The sequence below is a fragment of the Dasypus novemcinctus genome, chromosome 9 (genome assembly GCF_030445035.2).
Source record: "Dasypus novemcinctus isolate mDasNov1 chromosome 9, mDasNov1.1.hap2, whole genome shotgun sequence".
NCBI classification, from domain to species: Eukaryota; Metazoa; Chordata; class Mammalia; order Cingulata; family Dasypodidae; genus Dasypus; species Dasypus novemcinctus.
This window is the reverse complement of record NC_080681.1, coordinates 42,780,844-42,797,560: the sequence shown is the minus strand read 5'-3', so window position 1 is coordinate 42,797,560 and position 16,717 is coordinate 42,780,844. Positions and strand designations below refer to the sequence as shown.

General features: G+C 38.7%; 1 protein-coding gene across 3 annotated transcripts in view; it reads left to right on the top strand.

Moving 5' to 3' along the window:
- The first annotated feature begins 525 nt into the window (after positions 1-525).
- SPATA1 (spermatogenesis associated 1) overlaps positions 526-16,717 on the top strand; it is a 103,165-nt gene continuing 86,973 nt past the window's right edge. For all 3 annotated transcript variants that reach the window (XM_023589393.3, XM_058303255.2, XM_058303254.2), the window contains exons 1-2: positions 526-844; positions 8,921-9,096. In XM_023589393.3, the coding sequence (XP_023445161.2) occupies positions 8,995-9,096 (102 nt within the window). In that variant the 5' untranslated portion in view covers positions 526-844; positions 8,921-8,994. The remainder of the gene's footprint in view (positions 845-8,920; positions 9,097-16,717) is intronic.

Here is a 16,717-nt window from a genome sequence, read left to right as displayed (position 1 = left end):
AGCCTGGGTTCTGCCCGGGCAGCTCTACTCGGAAAGTCCTGGGGCGGAAGAGCGGGCTAATCGGCCCCCTAAACCACAGCACCGACTTGTCCAAAGCTGGCCGCTCCCGGATCAGCGCCGCCGAGTGCGCGTCCACCCATGGGGAAGCGAGAGCCGGATGCGTGTCCTGCCCGCCCAGGCAGCTCCGCCGCCGGATCCAAGCCCCCCCTCAGCCCAAACCCCCAACACCCCCCTACCCCCTCCCCGCCGCCGCAGCCCGCCAGACTCCGCTCACCTTCACGCGGTTGAGCCCGGCCTCCAGCCGGAGCTGCTGAACCACTTTCTTCATAGCCGCGACGCTTGAGGAACCAGACATGGCGTGCACAAGAACAAGGAAACTCGTCGGGCCGTGGGTCGCTCCGTCTTTGGGGCCAGACAGCCAGGCTGCGCGCGGCAGGGGGAGGGGCTCCGAACTTTGTCTCTAAGTTTCCGGTTCTTTGCCTAGCAGCTCCACCCTCGGGGCGCATGCGCGCCCTCCTGGGCTCTAGGTTCCAGCTCCCCAGCCCCAGCGGGAGCGCGAGGCTCGGGGAGGGTGAGGAGCGGCGAGCGCCCTGGCGGGAAGGGGCGGGGCGGCTGCGGGACGCGAGTGCTACCGGACGCCCAGCCTCTCCCTCCCTTCCTCCCTCTGCGGTGAGGCTGGTCGGAGAGGTAAGGAAAGGGGTTGTCTTTAGCTGGCAAGACCCGAGAGGCGCTCTGAAGAGGACCAGTGAAGCAAGTCAGATGCTGAAGGAGTTTATGAAAGGCCTGGTGGCGGGGTGACGAGGAGCCCCCACTTTCCCTGACAGAGTTTGCGGCTGGAGTTGAGGTAAGGGAAGGGTAGGGCCCAGTGGAGGCTTGGGAGGTGGAAGTCCTCGGAGCGAGTCCCCGCCTCTCTCCCTTAACAGAAGTTTGTTCAAGGGCGTCCCGTCCTCAGTGCGCTTCCCCACGATCAGAAACCCCGAGGTGGAAAGTGGGGGGCGCTATAACCGACCCAGGGAGCGGGTCGGGCCGAGCGGGGGCGCTGATTCACTGGAGAAAAGAGATTTTCTCAGGTTTGGCTGCTGTCGACACTTAAATTCTTAAATCGGTTCTCTGGAAGAAGTGAAGAGGCCAAGGTGCTGGTTGAAGATTATTACCCCGACTCTTCTGCTATCCATTTCATTTGGGGGACTAGCGCTCATTGTACCTTTAAAAATAAAACATCTTTTTGTGTTTCGGAAAGGCTTGCTCTTTTTTATTTCAGTTATTTATTACCTCTTCCTTGAAATGGATATTAAAGGAGTTGCCCGAAAAGAGACAGGATCTAACCAATCAAAAATAGGCTCAAGTCAATGCATCTTCCACCTATAGAAAGGTGTTGGCTAGGTGAGAATACTTAGGACAGATGTGTCATATCCTCTTGGAACAGTCCATCTCTGAATACACTGAAGTTTTCTATACATGAATAATTTTTTTTTTTTTTTTTTTTTTATCTTTTTTTATTTTTTATTTTTTATTGAATTTGTAATAATATTACATTAAAAATATATATGTGAGGTCCCATTCAACCCCACCCCCCCACCCCCCACCCCCCCCCAACAACACTCGTTCCCATCATCATGACACATCCATTGGATTTGGTAAGTACATCTTTGGGCACCTCTGCACCTCATATACATTGGTTCACATCATGGCCCATACTCTCCTCTATTCCATCATGTAGGCCCTGTGAGGATTTACAATGTCCGGTGATTACCTCTGAAGCACCATCCAGGGCAGCTCCATGTCCCTAAGACGCCTCCACCTCTCATCTCTTCCTGCCTTTCCCCATACCCTTTGTCCATTATGTCCACTTTTCCCAATCCAATGCCACCTCTTCTATGTGGACACTGGATTGGTTGTGTCCATTGCACCTTTATGTCAAGAGGAGGCTCAGATTCCACCTGGATGCTGGATGCAATCCTCCCATTTTCAGTTGTAATCACTCTAGGCTCCATGGTGTGGTGGTTGTCCTTCTTCACCTCCATCTTAGCTGAGTGTGGTAAGTCCAATAAATCAGATTGTAGGTGCTGGAGTCTGTTGAGGCTCAGGATCTGGCTATCACATTGTCAGTCCAGAGATTCAAATCCCCTAAATATATCTTAAACCCCAACATTAACTGCACCTCCAGCACATTAGCATGAAAGTCTTATGAAGGGAGATCCCATCTGAGTCCAGATTCATCACACATAAACACCATTTCCAAAGAGGGGCCATCTGCCCTGGTAGTTAACCCCATCGGCCATGACCATAACTCCCATGGGTCTCTTTAGCCCTCAAAGGAACCAATATCTGGGGGTTGTATCTGCTTTATCTGTCTCTCTGACTCTGCTCAGTTGTGCATGAGGGCAAACCTTCTGCCAGCCTCCAGACTCTTTTTTAGAAACTCGTAGCCATATAAACTCATTTCTCCTTTCCATTTCCCCCTTACTTTAGGTCAAACAGCATTTTAAAGTCATGGTATTTTATATACATGAATAATTTTATCATTAATACATTTCAACATTTTTTTGTAGAGAAAATCCACGAATAATTTGATTGCTCTGGGTCAACAAAACCTAATTTATTTACTAAACAATTTCAGTCAGTTCACAGGAATATATAGGGTAAATCGAGTATTTTATTTAATTCATATAATAGATGTAATGACTGGGGTCATACATACCAAGTAGCTTTACCACTTGACATCCCAATGTAATTTCTTTGAGCTAGTTTCCTCATTTCAAAATGAAATAATCAAGCTTAGTTCTCAGAGTTGTTTTTGAGAATGAAATTATATATGTAAAGAATATGGCACATGTCCTAACCCAGTAAGTCTCCCGTTTCTCCCTCTTACTCAGTAGTATTTGAAATTATTTCATCCTTACTGCCTTGATAACAGCATAGAGCTAAAATCTCATTCAACTTTACAGACTTAATAAGATTAAACATAAGTATCTTTACTCAGAGATGTTCTGTTTTTATAGTAATTGTAGAATATACCTTTAAACTCTTAAGGTAAGAACTGTGAAATGTTAGTGCTTGACTGGATTTTAGGTAATATTTGGCCTAGTCCCCTCTTCTGTGAGGAAGAGTGTTGAGGAATAAGCAAAGTCCCTATTGTGTTTTAGTCTTAAACATTCTCAGAAGATTTTTTTTTAAAACCACAACAGAGTAAGTCTGCAGAGTGGATTGCTATCTCAAATACCAGATATTATCCTTATCTTTGTAGTGTCTCATAGGGTATTCTATCTAGGGTAGGAAAGACAAAAGAAAACATTGAATTCATTTTAAGTTCCATTGCACCTGATGTGATTAGCAGTAAATACAGTTTATGAACTAGCAATATCTCCTAAATAGATCATGTTCTTTGACCTTCCACAATGAAATATATAACATTTCCCAAACCTTACAAACCATAGACATGAATGGCTATAAAGACAATTTGACATCAAGAGAAACTTAGTAATAAATGACACAAAAACACAACAAAGAAATCTGTCATGTTTGTCAGCAGAACATAGACAATTTTAATTTTACCTGGGATATTCATCTTATTTGATTACAGTATTCTAAGCTCTTTAGTTCACTAGGTCTAAATTTGGTATTTGAATAAACAAAATACTTTAGATTCATGTTATCTTGCTTTGTAATTTTAATTTAAAGCTAAATTCTTTAAGGGGAGACTCACAATTCTGATTTCTTTCTTAAAGAGAGTTTATTTTGTTTTACAGTGGCTAAGGAAATTGAGGTTTGGAGAAGATGGGTGACTTGCTGATGGTAAAAAGTTAGTTAGTGGTAGAGAAAATACTAAAACTTCTGATTTTTATCCCATTATTTCTTTCCATGTAACTATGCATAATGAATAGTATTTAGTTTTCTTAATTGGTTATGGAACTGTATCTAAGGAAATTTGATTACAATAGCAAGAAGACCTCATTAAGAAACCCAGTAATAAGGCCATCAGACTTTGTTTTATATTTAGCTTAACATCAGTGGATGGTATAAACCATTTTCATGTCTGAGGTATCATTAAGTACCCTTTAAATTTTACATTTTTTTCTTTTGCCTTGCTGTATTACCCTTCATCTCAGTAGTAATAATTCCTGTCCTCAAAAATGATAGAGACCGGGAAGTGAACTTGGCCCAGTGGTTAGGGTGTCCGTTTACCACATGGGAGGTCCACGGTTCAAACCCCGGGCCTCCTTGACCTGTGTGGAGCTGGCCCATGCACAGTGCTGCTGCATGCAAGGAGTGCCCTGCCAGGCAGGGGTGTCCCCCGCATAGGGAGGCCCTGCATGCAAGGAGTGCTCCCCGTAAGGAGAGCTGCCCAGCGCAAAAGAAAGCGCAGTCTGCCCAGGAATGGCACCACATACATGGAGAGCTGACACAACAAGATGACGCAACAGAAAGAAACGGAGATTCCCGTGCCGCTGACAACAGAAGTGGACAAAGAAGAACACATAGCAAATAGACGCAGAGAACAGACAACTGGGGTGGGGGTGGGGGTGGGGAGGGAGAAATAAATGAATCTTAAAAAAAAAAATGATAGATACTAATTTATCTCTGTGCTTTGTCCCCTTTTGAAAGGCTCCCCAAAAGATAAATGGAGAAGTGGATAGCTATCAAGAAAGAGTGAGTGTAGCAATACTAACACCAAATAAAATAAATTTTAAAGGCAAAATTATTATAGGAGATGAAAATTACTATATATTAATAAATATGTATTTATTTCACCAATATATTCACCAGTATATTTAATTCACCAAGAAGAAATAGCAATAATAAATATATATGCATCTAACATAAGAGCGCCAAAGTACATGAAGCACACACTGGCAAAACTGAAGGGAAAAATAGACATCTCTACAATAATAGTTGGAGACTTCAACACTCGGCATTAGACAGAACATCAGGACAGAGGATAAATAAGGAAACTGTGACCAATATGATAAATGAATTAGACCTATTAGATATAGAGAGAGCATTACATCCCCGACACCAGGATATATATATTTCTCAAGTGTTTATGGATCTTTCTCCAGGATAGACCATATGTTCAGACGTAAGTCAGATCTCAATAAATTTAAAAATACTGAAATTATACAAAACACTTTCTCTGATCATAATGTAATAAAGTTGGAAATTAATAACATAGAAAAAGGGAAAATTCACAAACATATGGAGACTAAGCAATACACTCTTAAATAGCCAGTGGGCCAAAGAAATTGCAAGAGAAATCAGTAAATACCCCAAGACAAAAGCAAGAACACAACATACCAAAACTTATGGGACACAACAAAGGTAGTTCTGAGAGGGAAATTTACTGCCTTCAAAGCTTATTAAAAAAGAAGAAAGAGCTAAAATCAAAGACCTAACTGCACACCTGGAAGAATTAGAAAAAGAATAGCAAACCAATCCCACAGCAAGCAGAAGAAAAGAAATAATAAAGATTAGAGCAGAAATAAATGAAATGGAGAATTAATGGCAAAACGACAACCCAATTAAAAACTGGGCAAAATAATTGAAGTTTTTCCGAAGTAGAAATACAAATGGCCAAAAGACACATAAAAAGATGTTCAGCATCACTAGCTATTAGGGAAATGCAGATCAAAACCACAATGAGATATCATCTCACGCCATACAGAATGGCCATAATTTTAAAAACCATTTCTGAGTTCTCTTACTAAGGCCAGATATGGCCTTGAGATCCTTCTCAGTAACTCATTTTTAGACAGCCAATCAGTTAATGGAAATTTGTAGGCAAGATGAAGCCAAATATTTTCCATTCCTGGCAGGAGTTTATAAAACAAAACTATGCAGTAAATGAGAGATTAAACTAGAACTCTAGTCAGTTTTTATCCTTGGTTATTGACCTATCAATCCCTTTCGTTTGACTTTTCACATTATTTTGTTCATTAAATAATTAGTAATAGATAATTTGAAAATCCCAAATATCATTTTAGGATTTAGTTTGTAAAATGTGATTTGGTTAGGATCAACTACAAATTCAAAGCATGCCTAATGTTTTCATAAGCCTCTTGTAGTTTTAATAGCAAATATTTAAGTTGCCTCAAGTAATGGTGAGATTATTGTAAAGATCAACATGGAGCAGTATTGGATACAGATATCCCACGGAAACCCAAAAACAGGAGCTGTTGTACTGGTAGGCCAAACTAAAGTAGATCCAAGGCTAAGAAACTCAGCCGTAAGAATTCTCGGCTCTTCTCTCTAGTGCTTAGCTCTATACATGAATCAGCTATGTTCTGGTATCTGTGCACCTTGGCTCTCTCTACCAATTAACTTAGTCATTCTATCTCTCGGTCTCTCTTTATTCATAAGTAATTATCACTTTCTCTTAACACTGGTTTGTATTGTGGCAAACTGTGAGGTATGACATACCATACTACTTCACGATTTCTCTTTCTACATTTTTTTAACTTCCATATCTACTAACTGCATACTTGAGTCTTGAGGGTTTTTTCCCCCGTTTTAATTCCTAAGGGCTCATCTTTTACTGCCAAGCCATTTTATTTGCCTCTGTCTAGGTCAGGGTTTAATCTCCATCATTGATCCAATCAGAAATGACAAAGGAAGTTCTTAAGGCCCAAAACATTTTTCTCTGCTGTTCCTTTAGCTTCCTTTCTCTATCCCTCCCTCCTCCCTCCCTCTCTCCCTCCCTCCCTTTCTCCTTCCCTCTCTTCCCTCCTTCCTTCCCTCCTTTCTTCCTTCTTTTGTTCTGTTGTTCCTTTAGAAGGGAATGTATAGTAAGGCAGTTTCCCTTAGGACAATACTAACCCAGGTCTTAATCAACCTGTCTTGAGTTTGCTTAATTAAAAATTTGTTCTGAATTACAATATCAAGTTTTTAACGCACTCACAAAAATAAATTCTGGTCTCCTGATTTGCATACCAAGTAATTAATGAATGCCCATATACTATAATTATTACAGCTTGTTACCACTAATTCTTGTCATAAAAGGAAGTAACCATAAATATATTTGAGTCATATTTTGTTTAGGGTCATAGTAGACTTATATTAGTAGAATGGCAGTAGGAGCCTTTGGATAGACATAAAAATGAAACCAAATGTATTTAAATAGTGTTTTAGTTAATATATCACATTTTTAAAAATTATTTATTTTTAAAAATTACATTAAAAAAATATGAGGTCCCATTCAACCCCACCGCCCCCACCCCCCACTCCCCCCACAGCAACACTCTCTCCCATCATCGTGACACAGCCATTGCACCTGGTAAGTACATCTCTGAGCATCACTGCACCCCATAGTCAGTGGTCCACATCATAGCCCACACTCTCCCACATTCCATCCAGTGGGCCCTGGGGGGATCTACAATGTTCCGTAATTGTCCGTGAAGCACCACCCAGGACATCTCCTCGTCCTGAAAACGACTCCACATCTCATCTCTTCCTCCCATTCCCCAAACCCAGCAGCCACCATGGCTACCCTCCCCACATACATTCCACATTTTCTCTGTGGACATTGGATTGGTTGTGTCCATTGCACATCTTTGTCAAGTGGGGGCTTAGATTCCACATGGATACTGGATGCAATATATCACATTTTAAGTTTTAATTAGTGTAAGAAATTTATATAAGAATATGTGCAATTTCCTTATTTAGAAGATTATTTGTCCCAGGAAAGAATCTTTTTTATTTTGGTACCATTAAAATGATTAGTGTCTTATGGTAGGATTTCATGGAACTCTAATCAGTATGAGATCAGAGGAATATTAAGTTTTGTTGCTGAATTTGAATCAACTATTTTAATATTAGCCAAGGTGGAGGATTGCTTTAAAATCAAGAAAAGCTGCTGTTCTGGTATTTACATTATTAGCATATCTTTAAGGATTATCCCACTCTGATGACTTCTTTTTAGAGTAATAATTCAGCTACCTTGTTTTTCCGTTTTAATTATATATTTCCCTTTTTTTTTAAACTTTATCATGTACATTTTTTTATTATCCCCCTGCCTTGGGGCTTTTTGCGTGCTGTCTGCCCTCTGTGCCCATTCGCTGTGCGTTCTTGTGTGTCTGTATTTATTTTTATATATTTCCCCTACCCCCCATGCAGCTTGCTTGCTGTCTGCGCTCTGTGTCTGTTCACTGCACGTTCTTCTGCATTTTTGCTTGTCTCCCTTTTTGTTTTGTCACCTTGCTGAGTCGGCTCTCTGTGGTGCTTGTGGGCCAGGCGGCTGGCTCTCTGAGGCGTTTGTGGGCCTGGCAGCACTCCGTAGCACCTGGGCTGGAGGCTCTCTGCAGTGTATGGGTGAGCCTGCCTTCACAAGGAGGTCCTGGACACGAACCCAGGGCCTCCCATATGGTAGATGGGAGCCCAGCTGATTGGGCCACAGTTGCTTCCCTATCATGTGCATCTTTGTAAACTGCCATAAATGCTCTAGAAAGAAACACAGGAAATAATACTCAGACATAGCCAGATATATTTAAATACTGGCATTTTCATCTGGAATGATTGTTCACTTTTATTATTATTGAAGTATCCAAGCCCAGGAAGAAATGTATATAGTAAAATAGTTTTCATCATTATACAGCCATTTGTATGAATTCAATCCTTCCACTTTCAAAAGTTTATTTCTATGTTATATCAAATACTATAATTTAACCTTAATTTTTGACCACGAGAAAAGTTATTGTTTAAAATAGTAAAATATACCTTGGTCACATGTCCATCATAGTATAATTTATCAGTTTACTTAGTAAGAGTTGTATAGGATGTGTGTTGATTTCATAGCAATTATCAGCCCTGAGTATTAGTAATGGATTTTTGAATTAGAATGATTATAGATCATATTTATTTCTAAGTTTTCATTTTGAATCTCCTTTAAAGCCTTTGTATTTTTCTTTCCACATTTTGGATGAATCAGAGACCAGAAATGAATGGAATGTTATCTTGAGCCAAAAAAATTTTGAATAACTTTTATTATAAAATACTGCTTAAATGAAGAAAGATAAAAAAAAGCCCAAAACTCCAACAGATAATTATCCCATACAGACACTGGTGAATATGTCACTAAATTCAAGTCGACCTTCCTCATCAGAGGTAAGATAACCTTTTTATACTAAAATATTTTTAAAATCCTGCTTATCATTGTTTTTGAAACATTTTTATGAAACAAAAATATGAATTATGTGAAGTTTTAGATGTTAACTCCCCCATGATCTCAATATCATGTATCCCATTATCTGATTACAGTCCCTGTGTCTCCAGCTCACTTCCTCCACCCCTGTAGTGTTGGCACCTCCAGTGCATTGATTCTGTCACTTTATTTAACTGTTCCTTACCTCATGTTTTCTCTGTACCTGGCTTAATTCCATATTGCAATCTTAATCATTCCCTTGCATATACCTTTGACTCCTTGCCCCTCTCTTGCTTCATAGTACTCCTAAGCAAAATTACAACTCTCAACCTACTCTGCATCTACACCTTAGTAGCTGACTATGGCTGGATAGAAATATAACAGCAGAAGGACTAGTCTCACTTTTAATTCATGACTATAAATCTCAAGTGGAACTTTTTTGCTGCTAGGCAATCAGACTATATGCCCCCATTCATTTACTCTCCCACTTTTCTAGTCAATCATTTCATACCTTCTCTTCTCAAACACCTAATACATTCTCTCCATTTTCTTTTTGTTTGTTCAATTATCCACATTTATTTATTTATCCAATCACTGTATCAGTGAACTGATGGATATTTATTTATTTATTTATTTATTTATTTTCCTAAGGTTCAGCCTGGATGTTTATTTTTATACTTTGGGTTATAACCCAATATTTTATGCCAAATACTACTTTATTTAGTAGCTCAAATTGTTCTAACTTTGTTGAACTAAGGGAGATCTTTCAGTTGGATCCTGCATCCCTTTTACATACCCTATCACTTGTGAGTTTTTAAAATTTGTTTGCTTTTTCTTTCTTTCATGCTTTCTTTCTCTCTTCCCCTACTCCCTCTCCTCCCTCCCTCCCTTCCTCCCCCTCCCATTCTTGGTCTTATCTCTTTGCACTCTACCCAGGTACCTTCTCCCTGGGTGAGTTAATGGATGCTGCCTTCAGTTACTTTCTGAATCCTAAGGGTTCCCCAAGTTATATCTCCAATAAAAGTCCCCTTCCTGAGCTCCAAGCAGTCATCTAGTTGGGTACAGATGGTTTGCCCTAAATGTATCACAGGCACCATAACCATATGCATTCATGCCACTGTTTCCCTTTTCAGATAAGATGCCATATGCATTGGGTTTCTTAAGGTTCTTCAACATTTCTTATATTTCCTCCTCTTTTTTTTTTTGGAGGCTCTGAGAATTGAATCTGGGACCTTGTACATGAGAAGGCACTCGACCACTGAGCTATACCCACTCCCATCTTCCTCTTAATTTTGGTAACTGTTATATATTTATTTGCTATTCAGGCAAATAAAAGGATTTTTTAATACCTTTGTTATAATTTCTACGGTCTTTGGGAAAGGAACAAGACAGTGGTGTGACTTGAAACTGGAAGGACTCTGGCATTCCTTCAGCCTCTAAACCACATTCAGATGAGTCAAAGTCTGCCTTCTTTGGAGAAGGATGTTTCCCAATCTTCCACCAGAGCTTTAGGGTATCTTAGAGTTTATTTAAACCCATCCTCCTCTATCACTAGCTCCTCACTCGATGGGGTTAAGAACAGCCCCTCAGCTTGGTGACAACTCCTGACTTCTCCTTTGGAAGATGAACTAGAATTTCTGTTCCCATGGAAAGAATGGGAGGAAAATCTGTTACCTAGGATGACTCTGTATCTCTCCAAACAATTACCAGGGGTTTGTACTGTTCTCAGTGTCCCCAGACTTGTGCCCATAAACTTTTTTTTTTAATGGAAGCATTACTTTATTTTGTACATTTAATAATTGAAAATATGACCAATAATTTAAAAAGAAAAAGAAAACAAAGTTGAATAAAAACATACATTTCTCAATTAAATGTACTAGATACATATAAAAAATTTTTGAATCATATAATATGCTACAGAGTATATTTGGTTCATAGTAACACAATCATACAGTATTTGTCCTTTTGTGTCTGGCTTACTTCTCTCAACATAAAATCCTCCAGACTCATCCATGTTGTCATATGATTTAACAACTTCATTTCTTCTTGCAGCTGCATAATATTCCATCACGTGAATACATCACAGTTTATGTATTCATTGGTTGATGGACACCTGGGTTGTTTCCAACTTTTGGCAATCTTGAATAATGCCATTGTGAACATTGGTGTGCAGATGTCTGTTCATGTCACTGCTCTCAGTTCTTCTGGTTATAGACCCAGTAGTGGTATTAGAGGGTCATGTGGCAGGTCTATATTCAACTTCTTTAGGAATGGCCAAACAGTCCTCCATAGTGGCTGTACCATTCTACATGCCCACCAACAGTGAATAAGTGTTCCCAACTCTCTCCACATCCTCTCCAACACTTATTTTAATAATTCTGTGTCTTTTCAATAGTGGCTATTCTGATAGGTGTGAATTGATAGCTCAGTGTAGTTTTGATTTGCATTTCTCTAATCACTGGTGATGTTGAGCATTTTTTCATGTGTTTTCTTGCTATTTGTATATCTTCTTTAGACAAATGTCTATTCAGGTCTTTTGCCCATTTCTTAATGCTTGGTAGAATTCACCTGTGAAGCCATCTGGTCCTGGAATTTGCTTTGTTGGGAGATTTTTGATGATGGATTCAATCTCTTTATGTGATTGGTTTCTTAAGTTCTTGTATTTCTTGTAGAGTCAGTATAGGTTGTTTGTGCATTTCTAGGAATTTGTCCATTTCATCTAGGTTGTCTTTTGGTTGGCATACAGTTTCTCATAATATCCTCTTAGGATCCTTTTTATTTCTGTGGGGTCAGTCATAATTTCTCCCCTTTCATTTCTGATTGTGTTTATTTGCATCTTCTCTCTCTTTTTCTTTGTCAGCCTATCTAGGGGGTTGTCAATTTTATTGATCTTCTCAAAGAACCAGCTTTTTTGTTTTGTTGGTTTTCTCTATTGTTGTTTTTTTGTTGTTGTTGTTGTTCTCAATTTCATTTATTTTTGCTCCAATCTTTATTATTTCTTTCCTTCTGTTTGCTTTGGGATTCGTTTGCTGTTCTTTTTCTACTTCCTCTAGATATTCAGTTAAATCTTTGAATTTAGTGCCTTCTTTTTTAATACAGGTGTTGAGGGCTATAAATATTCCTCTCAAGACTGTCTTTGCTGTATCCCATAGTTTTGTGTTCTCATTTTAATTTGTCTCAATATATTTACTAATTTCACTTGCACTTTCTTCTTTGATGCATTGATTATTTATCAGTGTGTTGTTTAGCCTCCACACATTTGCAAATTTACCTCTTTACTGTCTATTATTGATTTCCCGTTTCATTCCATTATGATCTGAGAAGGTACATTGTATAATTTCAGTCTTTTTTAATTGAGAGCTGCATTGTGCCATAACATGTGGTTAATCCTAGAGAAAGCTCCATGGGCACTTGAGAAGACTGTATAACCCACTGAGTTTAGATGCAGCATTCTGTATATGTCTGTTAGGCCTAACTCCTTTATCATATTTTCACATTCTGTGTTACTCGTTGATCTTCTGTCTAGTTGTTCTATCTAATGATGTGAGTCGGGTGTTAGAGTCCCCAACCATTGTTGTAGAGATCTCTTTCTATCTTCAGTTTTGCCAGAAAAACCAGCAGCAGTCCCTGGTTTCAACTTATAGTTCTGTCATCGTGATTCCCCTCCTTTGTCCCTCTCTTCTCTTGGCAGTGTCCAGCTTTCACCCGGTGTCCTAAACCCTAGATCTTTTTCCAGGCTGTTTTGGCCTGTCCTTGAGCTATTTTTCTGGAGAAGAAGAGAGTCTATCTTCCCAGAGGAGTATGTAAACTTTTAAAAAAATAGATACTTTTATTATAGAAGTTGTGAACTTAGAAAACAATCACGCACATGTGTAAAATTCTCATACAACACCCCTCACAACACAACACACCATTGTGGAATATTTGTTACAGATTACAAGATAATATCATCAGACTGTTACCCCTAACTATGGTCCATAGCATACATTTGGCATATTTTTTCCATATATTCCATGTATTTGGTATATTTTTTCTAGACCGTAATATTACAATATTGCTGTTAACTATAGGTCACATTGTATTTTTCCCATGTTTCTCCATATTCCTACTACCTTGCAAAAGTGACATGCATTCTAGTTCACAGGAGGACATTCTGCATTTGTGCTATTAATCACAATTCTCATCCATCTCTGGGTTCACTATGTTATTCAGTCCCTAGATTATTCTCTAGCATTCTTTCAATTGACATTTACATCCCTATACTACCCTTTTCAGCCAGAATCCCATTTATAAACCATTTGCTACTCACTATAATGTGTTGCCATCAACTCTATCCATTTCTATACTTTTATAGTCAAGTTAGTTAAAATTTCTACATACATTAAGCATAGTACACCTTTGCAGACTTCTTCTTACCTCCTAATAACCTATATTCTAAACTTTAACTCCATGCATTTATCCTTTGTATTTAGTACATATTAGTGAGACCATGCAATATTTGTCCTTTTGTGTCTGGCTTATTTCACTTAGCATAATGCCTTCAGGATTCACCCATGTTATCATATGTGTCCAAATTTCATTTCATTTCTTCTTACTGCATCGTATGTATATTTCACAAATTGTTTATCCATTCGTTGGTTGATGGACACTTGGATTGTTTTCATCTTTTGGCAATTGTGAATAATGCTCCTATGAACATTGGTGTACAAATGTCTGCTTGCTTCAGTTTTCAGTTCTTCTGGATATATTCTCAGTAGAGGAATTGTTGGATCATATGGCAGGTCAATATTTAGCTTCCTGAGGAACCGCCAAACTGTCTTCCACAGAGGATGCATCATTTTACAATTCCACCAGAAGTGAAGGAGTGTTCCTATTTCTCCACATCCTTTCCAGCACTTACTGTTTTCTGTTTTAATAATGGCCATTCTATGCTGTGTGAGATGATATCTCATTTTCATTTTGATTTTCATTTCCCTAATAGCTAGTGATATTGACCATTTTTTTAATGTGCTTTTTGGCCATTTGTATTCCCTCTTTGGAGAAATGTCTGTTTAAGTCTTTGGCCTGTTTTTTATTGCATTGCTTGCTCTTTTCTTGTTGAGTTGTACGATCTCTTTATATAGAATGGAAATAAAACCCTTATCAGATATGTAGTTTCCAAATATTTTCTCTCATTGAATGGGTAGCCATTTCAACTTCTTGATGGAGTCCTTTAAATCACAAAAATATTTGAGGAGGTCCCATTTATCCATGTTTTCCTTTGTTGCTCGTGCTTTCAGTGTAATGTTTAAGAATCCACTGTCTTGAAGTTGTTTTCCTACATTTTCTTCTAGGAGCTTTATGGTTCTAGCTTTTGGTCCATTTTGAGTTAAATTTTGTATAAGCTGTGAGATAGGGGTCCTCTTTCTTCTTTCCTTTGGATATGGATACCTAGTTCTCCCAGTACTATTTGTTGAGTAGACTGTTTTGCCCCAGCTGGATGGGTTTGATAGTCTTGTCAAAAATCACTTTACCATAAATGTGAGGATCTGTTTCTGAACCATCCATTCAGTTCCATTAGTCTATGTGTCTGTGTTTATGCCCGTACCTTGCTGGTGTTTTTTTTTGTTTTTTTTTAAAGATTTATTTATTTATTTCTCTCCCCTTCCCCCAGTTGTCTGTTCTGTGTCTGTTTGCTGCGTCTTCTTTGTCCGCTTCTGTTGTTGTCAGGGACACGGGAATCTGTGTCTCTTCTGTTGAGTCATCTTGTTGTGTTAGCTCTCCGTGTGGGCGGTGCCATTCTTAGGCAGGCTGTACTTTCTTTCGCGCTGCGCATCTCTCCTTATGGGGCGCACTCCTTGCATGTGGGGCTCCCCTATGCGGGGGACACCCCAGTGTGGCATGGCACTCCTTGTGCGCATCAGCACTGCTCATGGGCCAGCTCCACACGGGTCAAGGAGGCCTGGGGTTTGAACCACAGACCTCCCATGTGGTAGACAGACACCCTAACCACTGGGCCAAGTCCGCTTCCCATATCTTGCTGTTTTTACCACTGTAGCTAGGTAATATGATTTAAAGTAAGTGAGAGTCTCCAACTTCACTTTTCCTTTTAAAGATGTTTCTGGCTATTGGGACACCTTACCTTTTCAAATATTAATAAATTTGATAATTGTGTTTTCATTTGTTTAAAAAATGCTGGTGGAATTTTTATCAGGATTGCATTGAATCTGTATATGAATTTCGGTAGAATTGACATCTTAATGATATTTACTCTTCTAATCCATGAGCATGGAATGTTCTTCCAATTATTTATGCCTTTTTAAAATTCCTTTTAGCAATACATTGTAGTTTTCTGAATACAGTTGCTTTTTTTTTTCTTTTTCCCTAGGAGGCACCAGTGATTGAGCCCAGGACCTCAGACATGGGAAGCAGGTGCCCAAACACTAACCCACATCTGTTCACCTGAATACAATTGCTTTAAATCCTTGGTTATGTTTGTTCCTAAATATTTGCTTCTTTTAGCTGCTGTTATACATGGAATTTTTTCCTGACTTCCTCCTCAGATTGTGCATTGCTAGTGTATAGAAACACCACTGATTTTATATGCTGACACTCTACTGAAGTCGATTATTAACTTTAGCAGCTTTGTTTTAGATATTTCAGGACTTTCTAGAAATAGGATCTTATCTATGAATAGCAAGCATTTCTGATTTGGATGCCTTATATTTCTTTTCTTTCTGATTTGGATGCCTTATATTTCTTTTTCTTGCCTGATTGCTCTAGGTAGAACCTCTAGCACTATATTGAGCAAAAGTGGTGACATAGGGCACCCTTGTCTTCTTCCTGATCTCAACAGGAAAGCTTTCAGTCTTTTACCATTGAGTACAATGTTAGCTGTGGGTTTTTCATATATGACCCTTATTACTTTGAGAAAGTTTCCTTCAATTTATATCTTTTGTAGTATTTTTATCAAGAAAGGATGCTGTATTTTGTCAAATGCCTCTTCTGTGTCAATCAGTAAGAGCATGTGATTTTCTTCTTTGATTTATTATTGTAGTATATTATGCCAATTGATTTTCTTGTGTTGAACCACCCTTGCATGCCTGGTATAAAACTCACTTAATTATGATGAATAATTATTTTAATATGTTGTTAGATTCAATTAGCAAGTATTTTGTTGAAAATTTTTACATCCATATTTATTAGGAAAATGGGTCTGTAATTTTCTTTTCTCATAATATCTTTATCTGACTTTGGTATTGGGGTGATAATGGCTTCACAGAATGCATTTGGAAGTGTTTCTTGTTCAATTTTTTGGAAAAGTTTGAGTAAGAAGGTATTAAATCTTATTTGAATTCTTGGTAGAACTCATCTGTGAAACCATCTGGTCTTGGGCTTTTCTTTTTGGAGAGTTGTTTGATGACTGTTTCAATCTCTTTACTTGTGATTGGCTTGTTGAGGTCTCCTGTTTCTTCTAGGGTCAGTGTAGGTTGTTTGTACATTCCTAGGAATTTTTTCATTCTGTCTGCATTGTCTAGTTTGTTGGCATACAGTTGTTCATAGTATCCTCTTATGATCTCTTTTGTTTCTGTAGGGTCCGTAGTA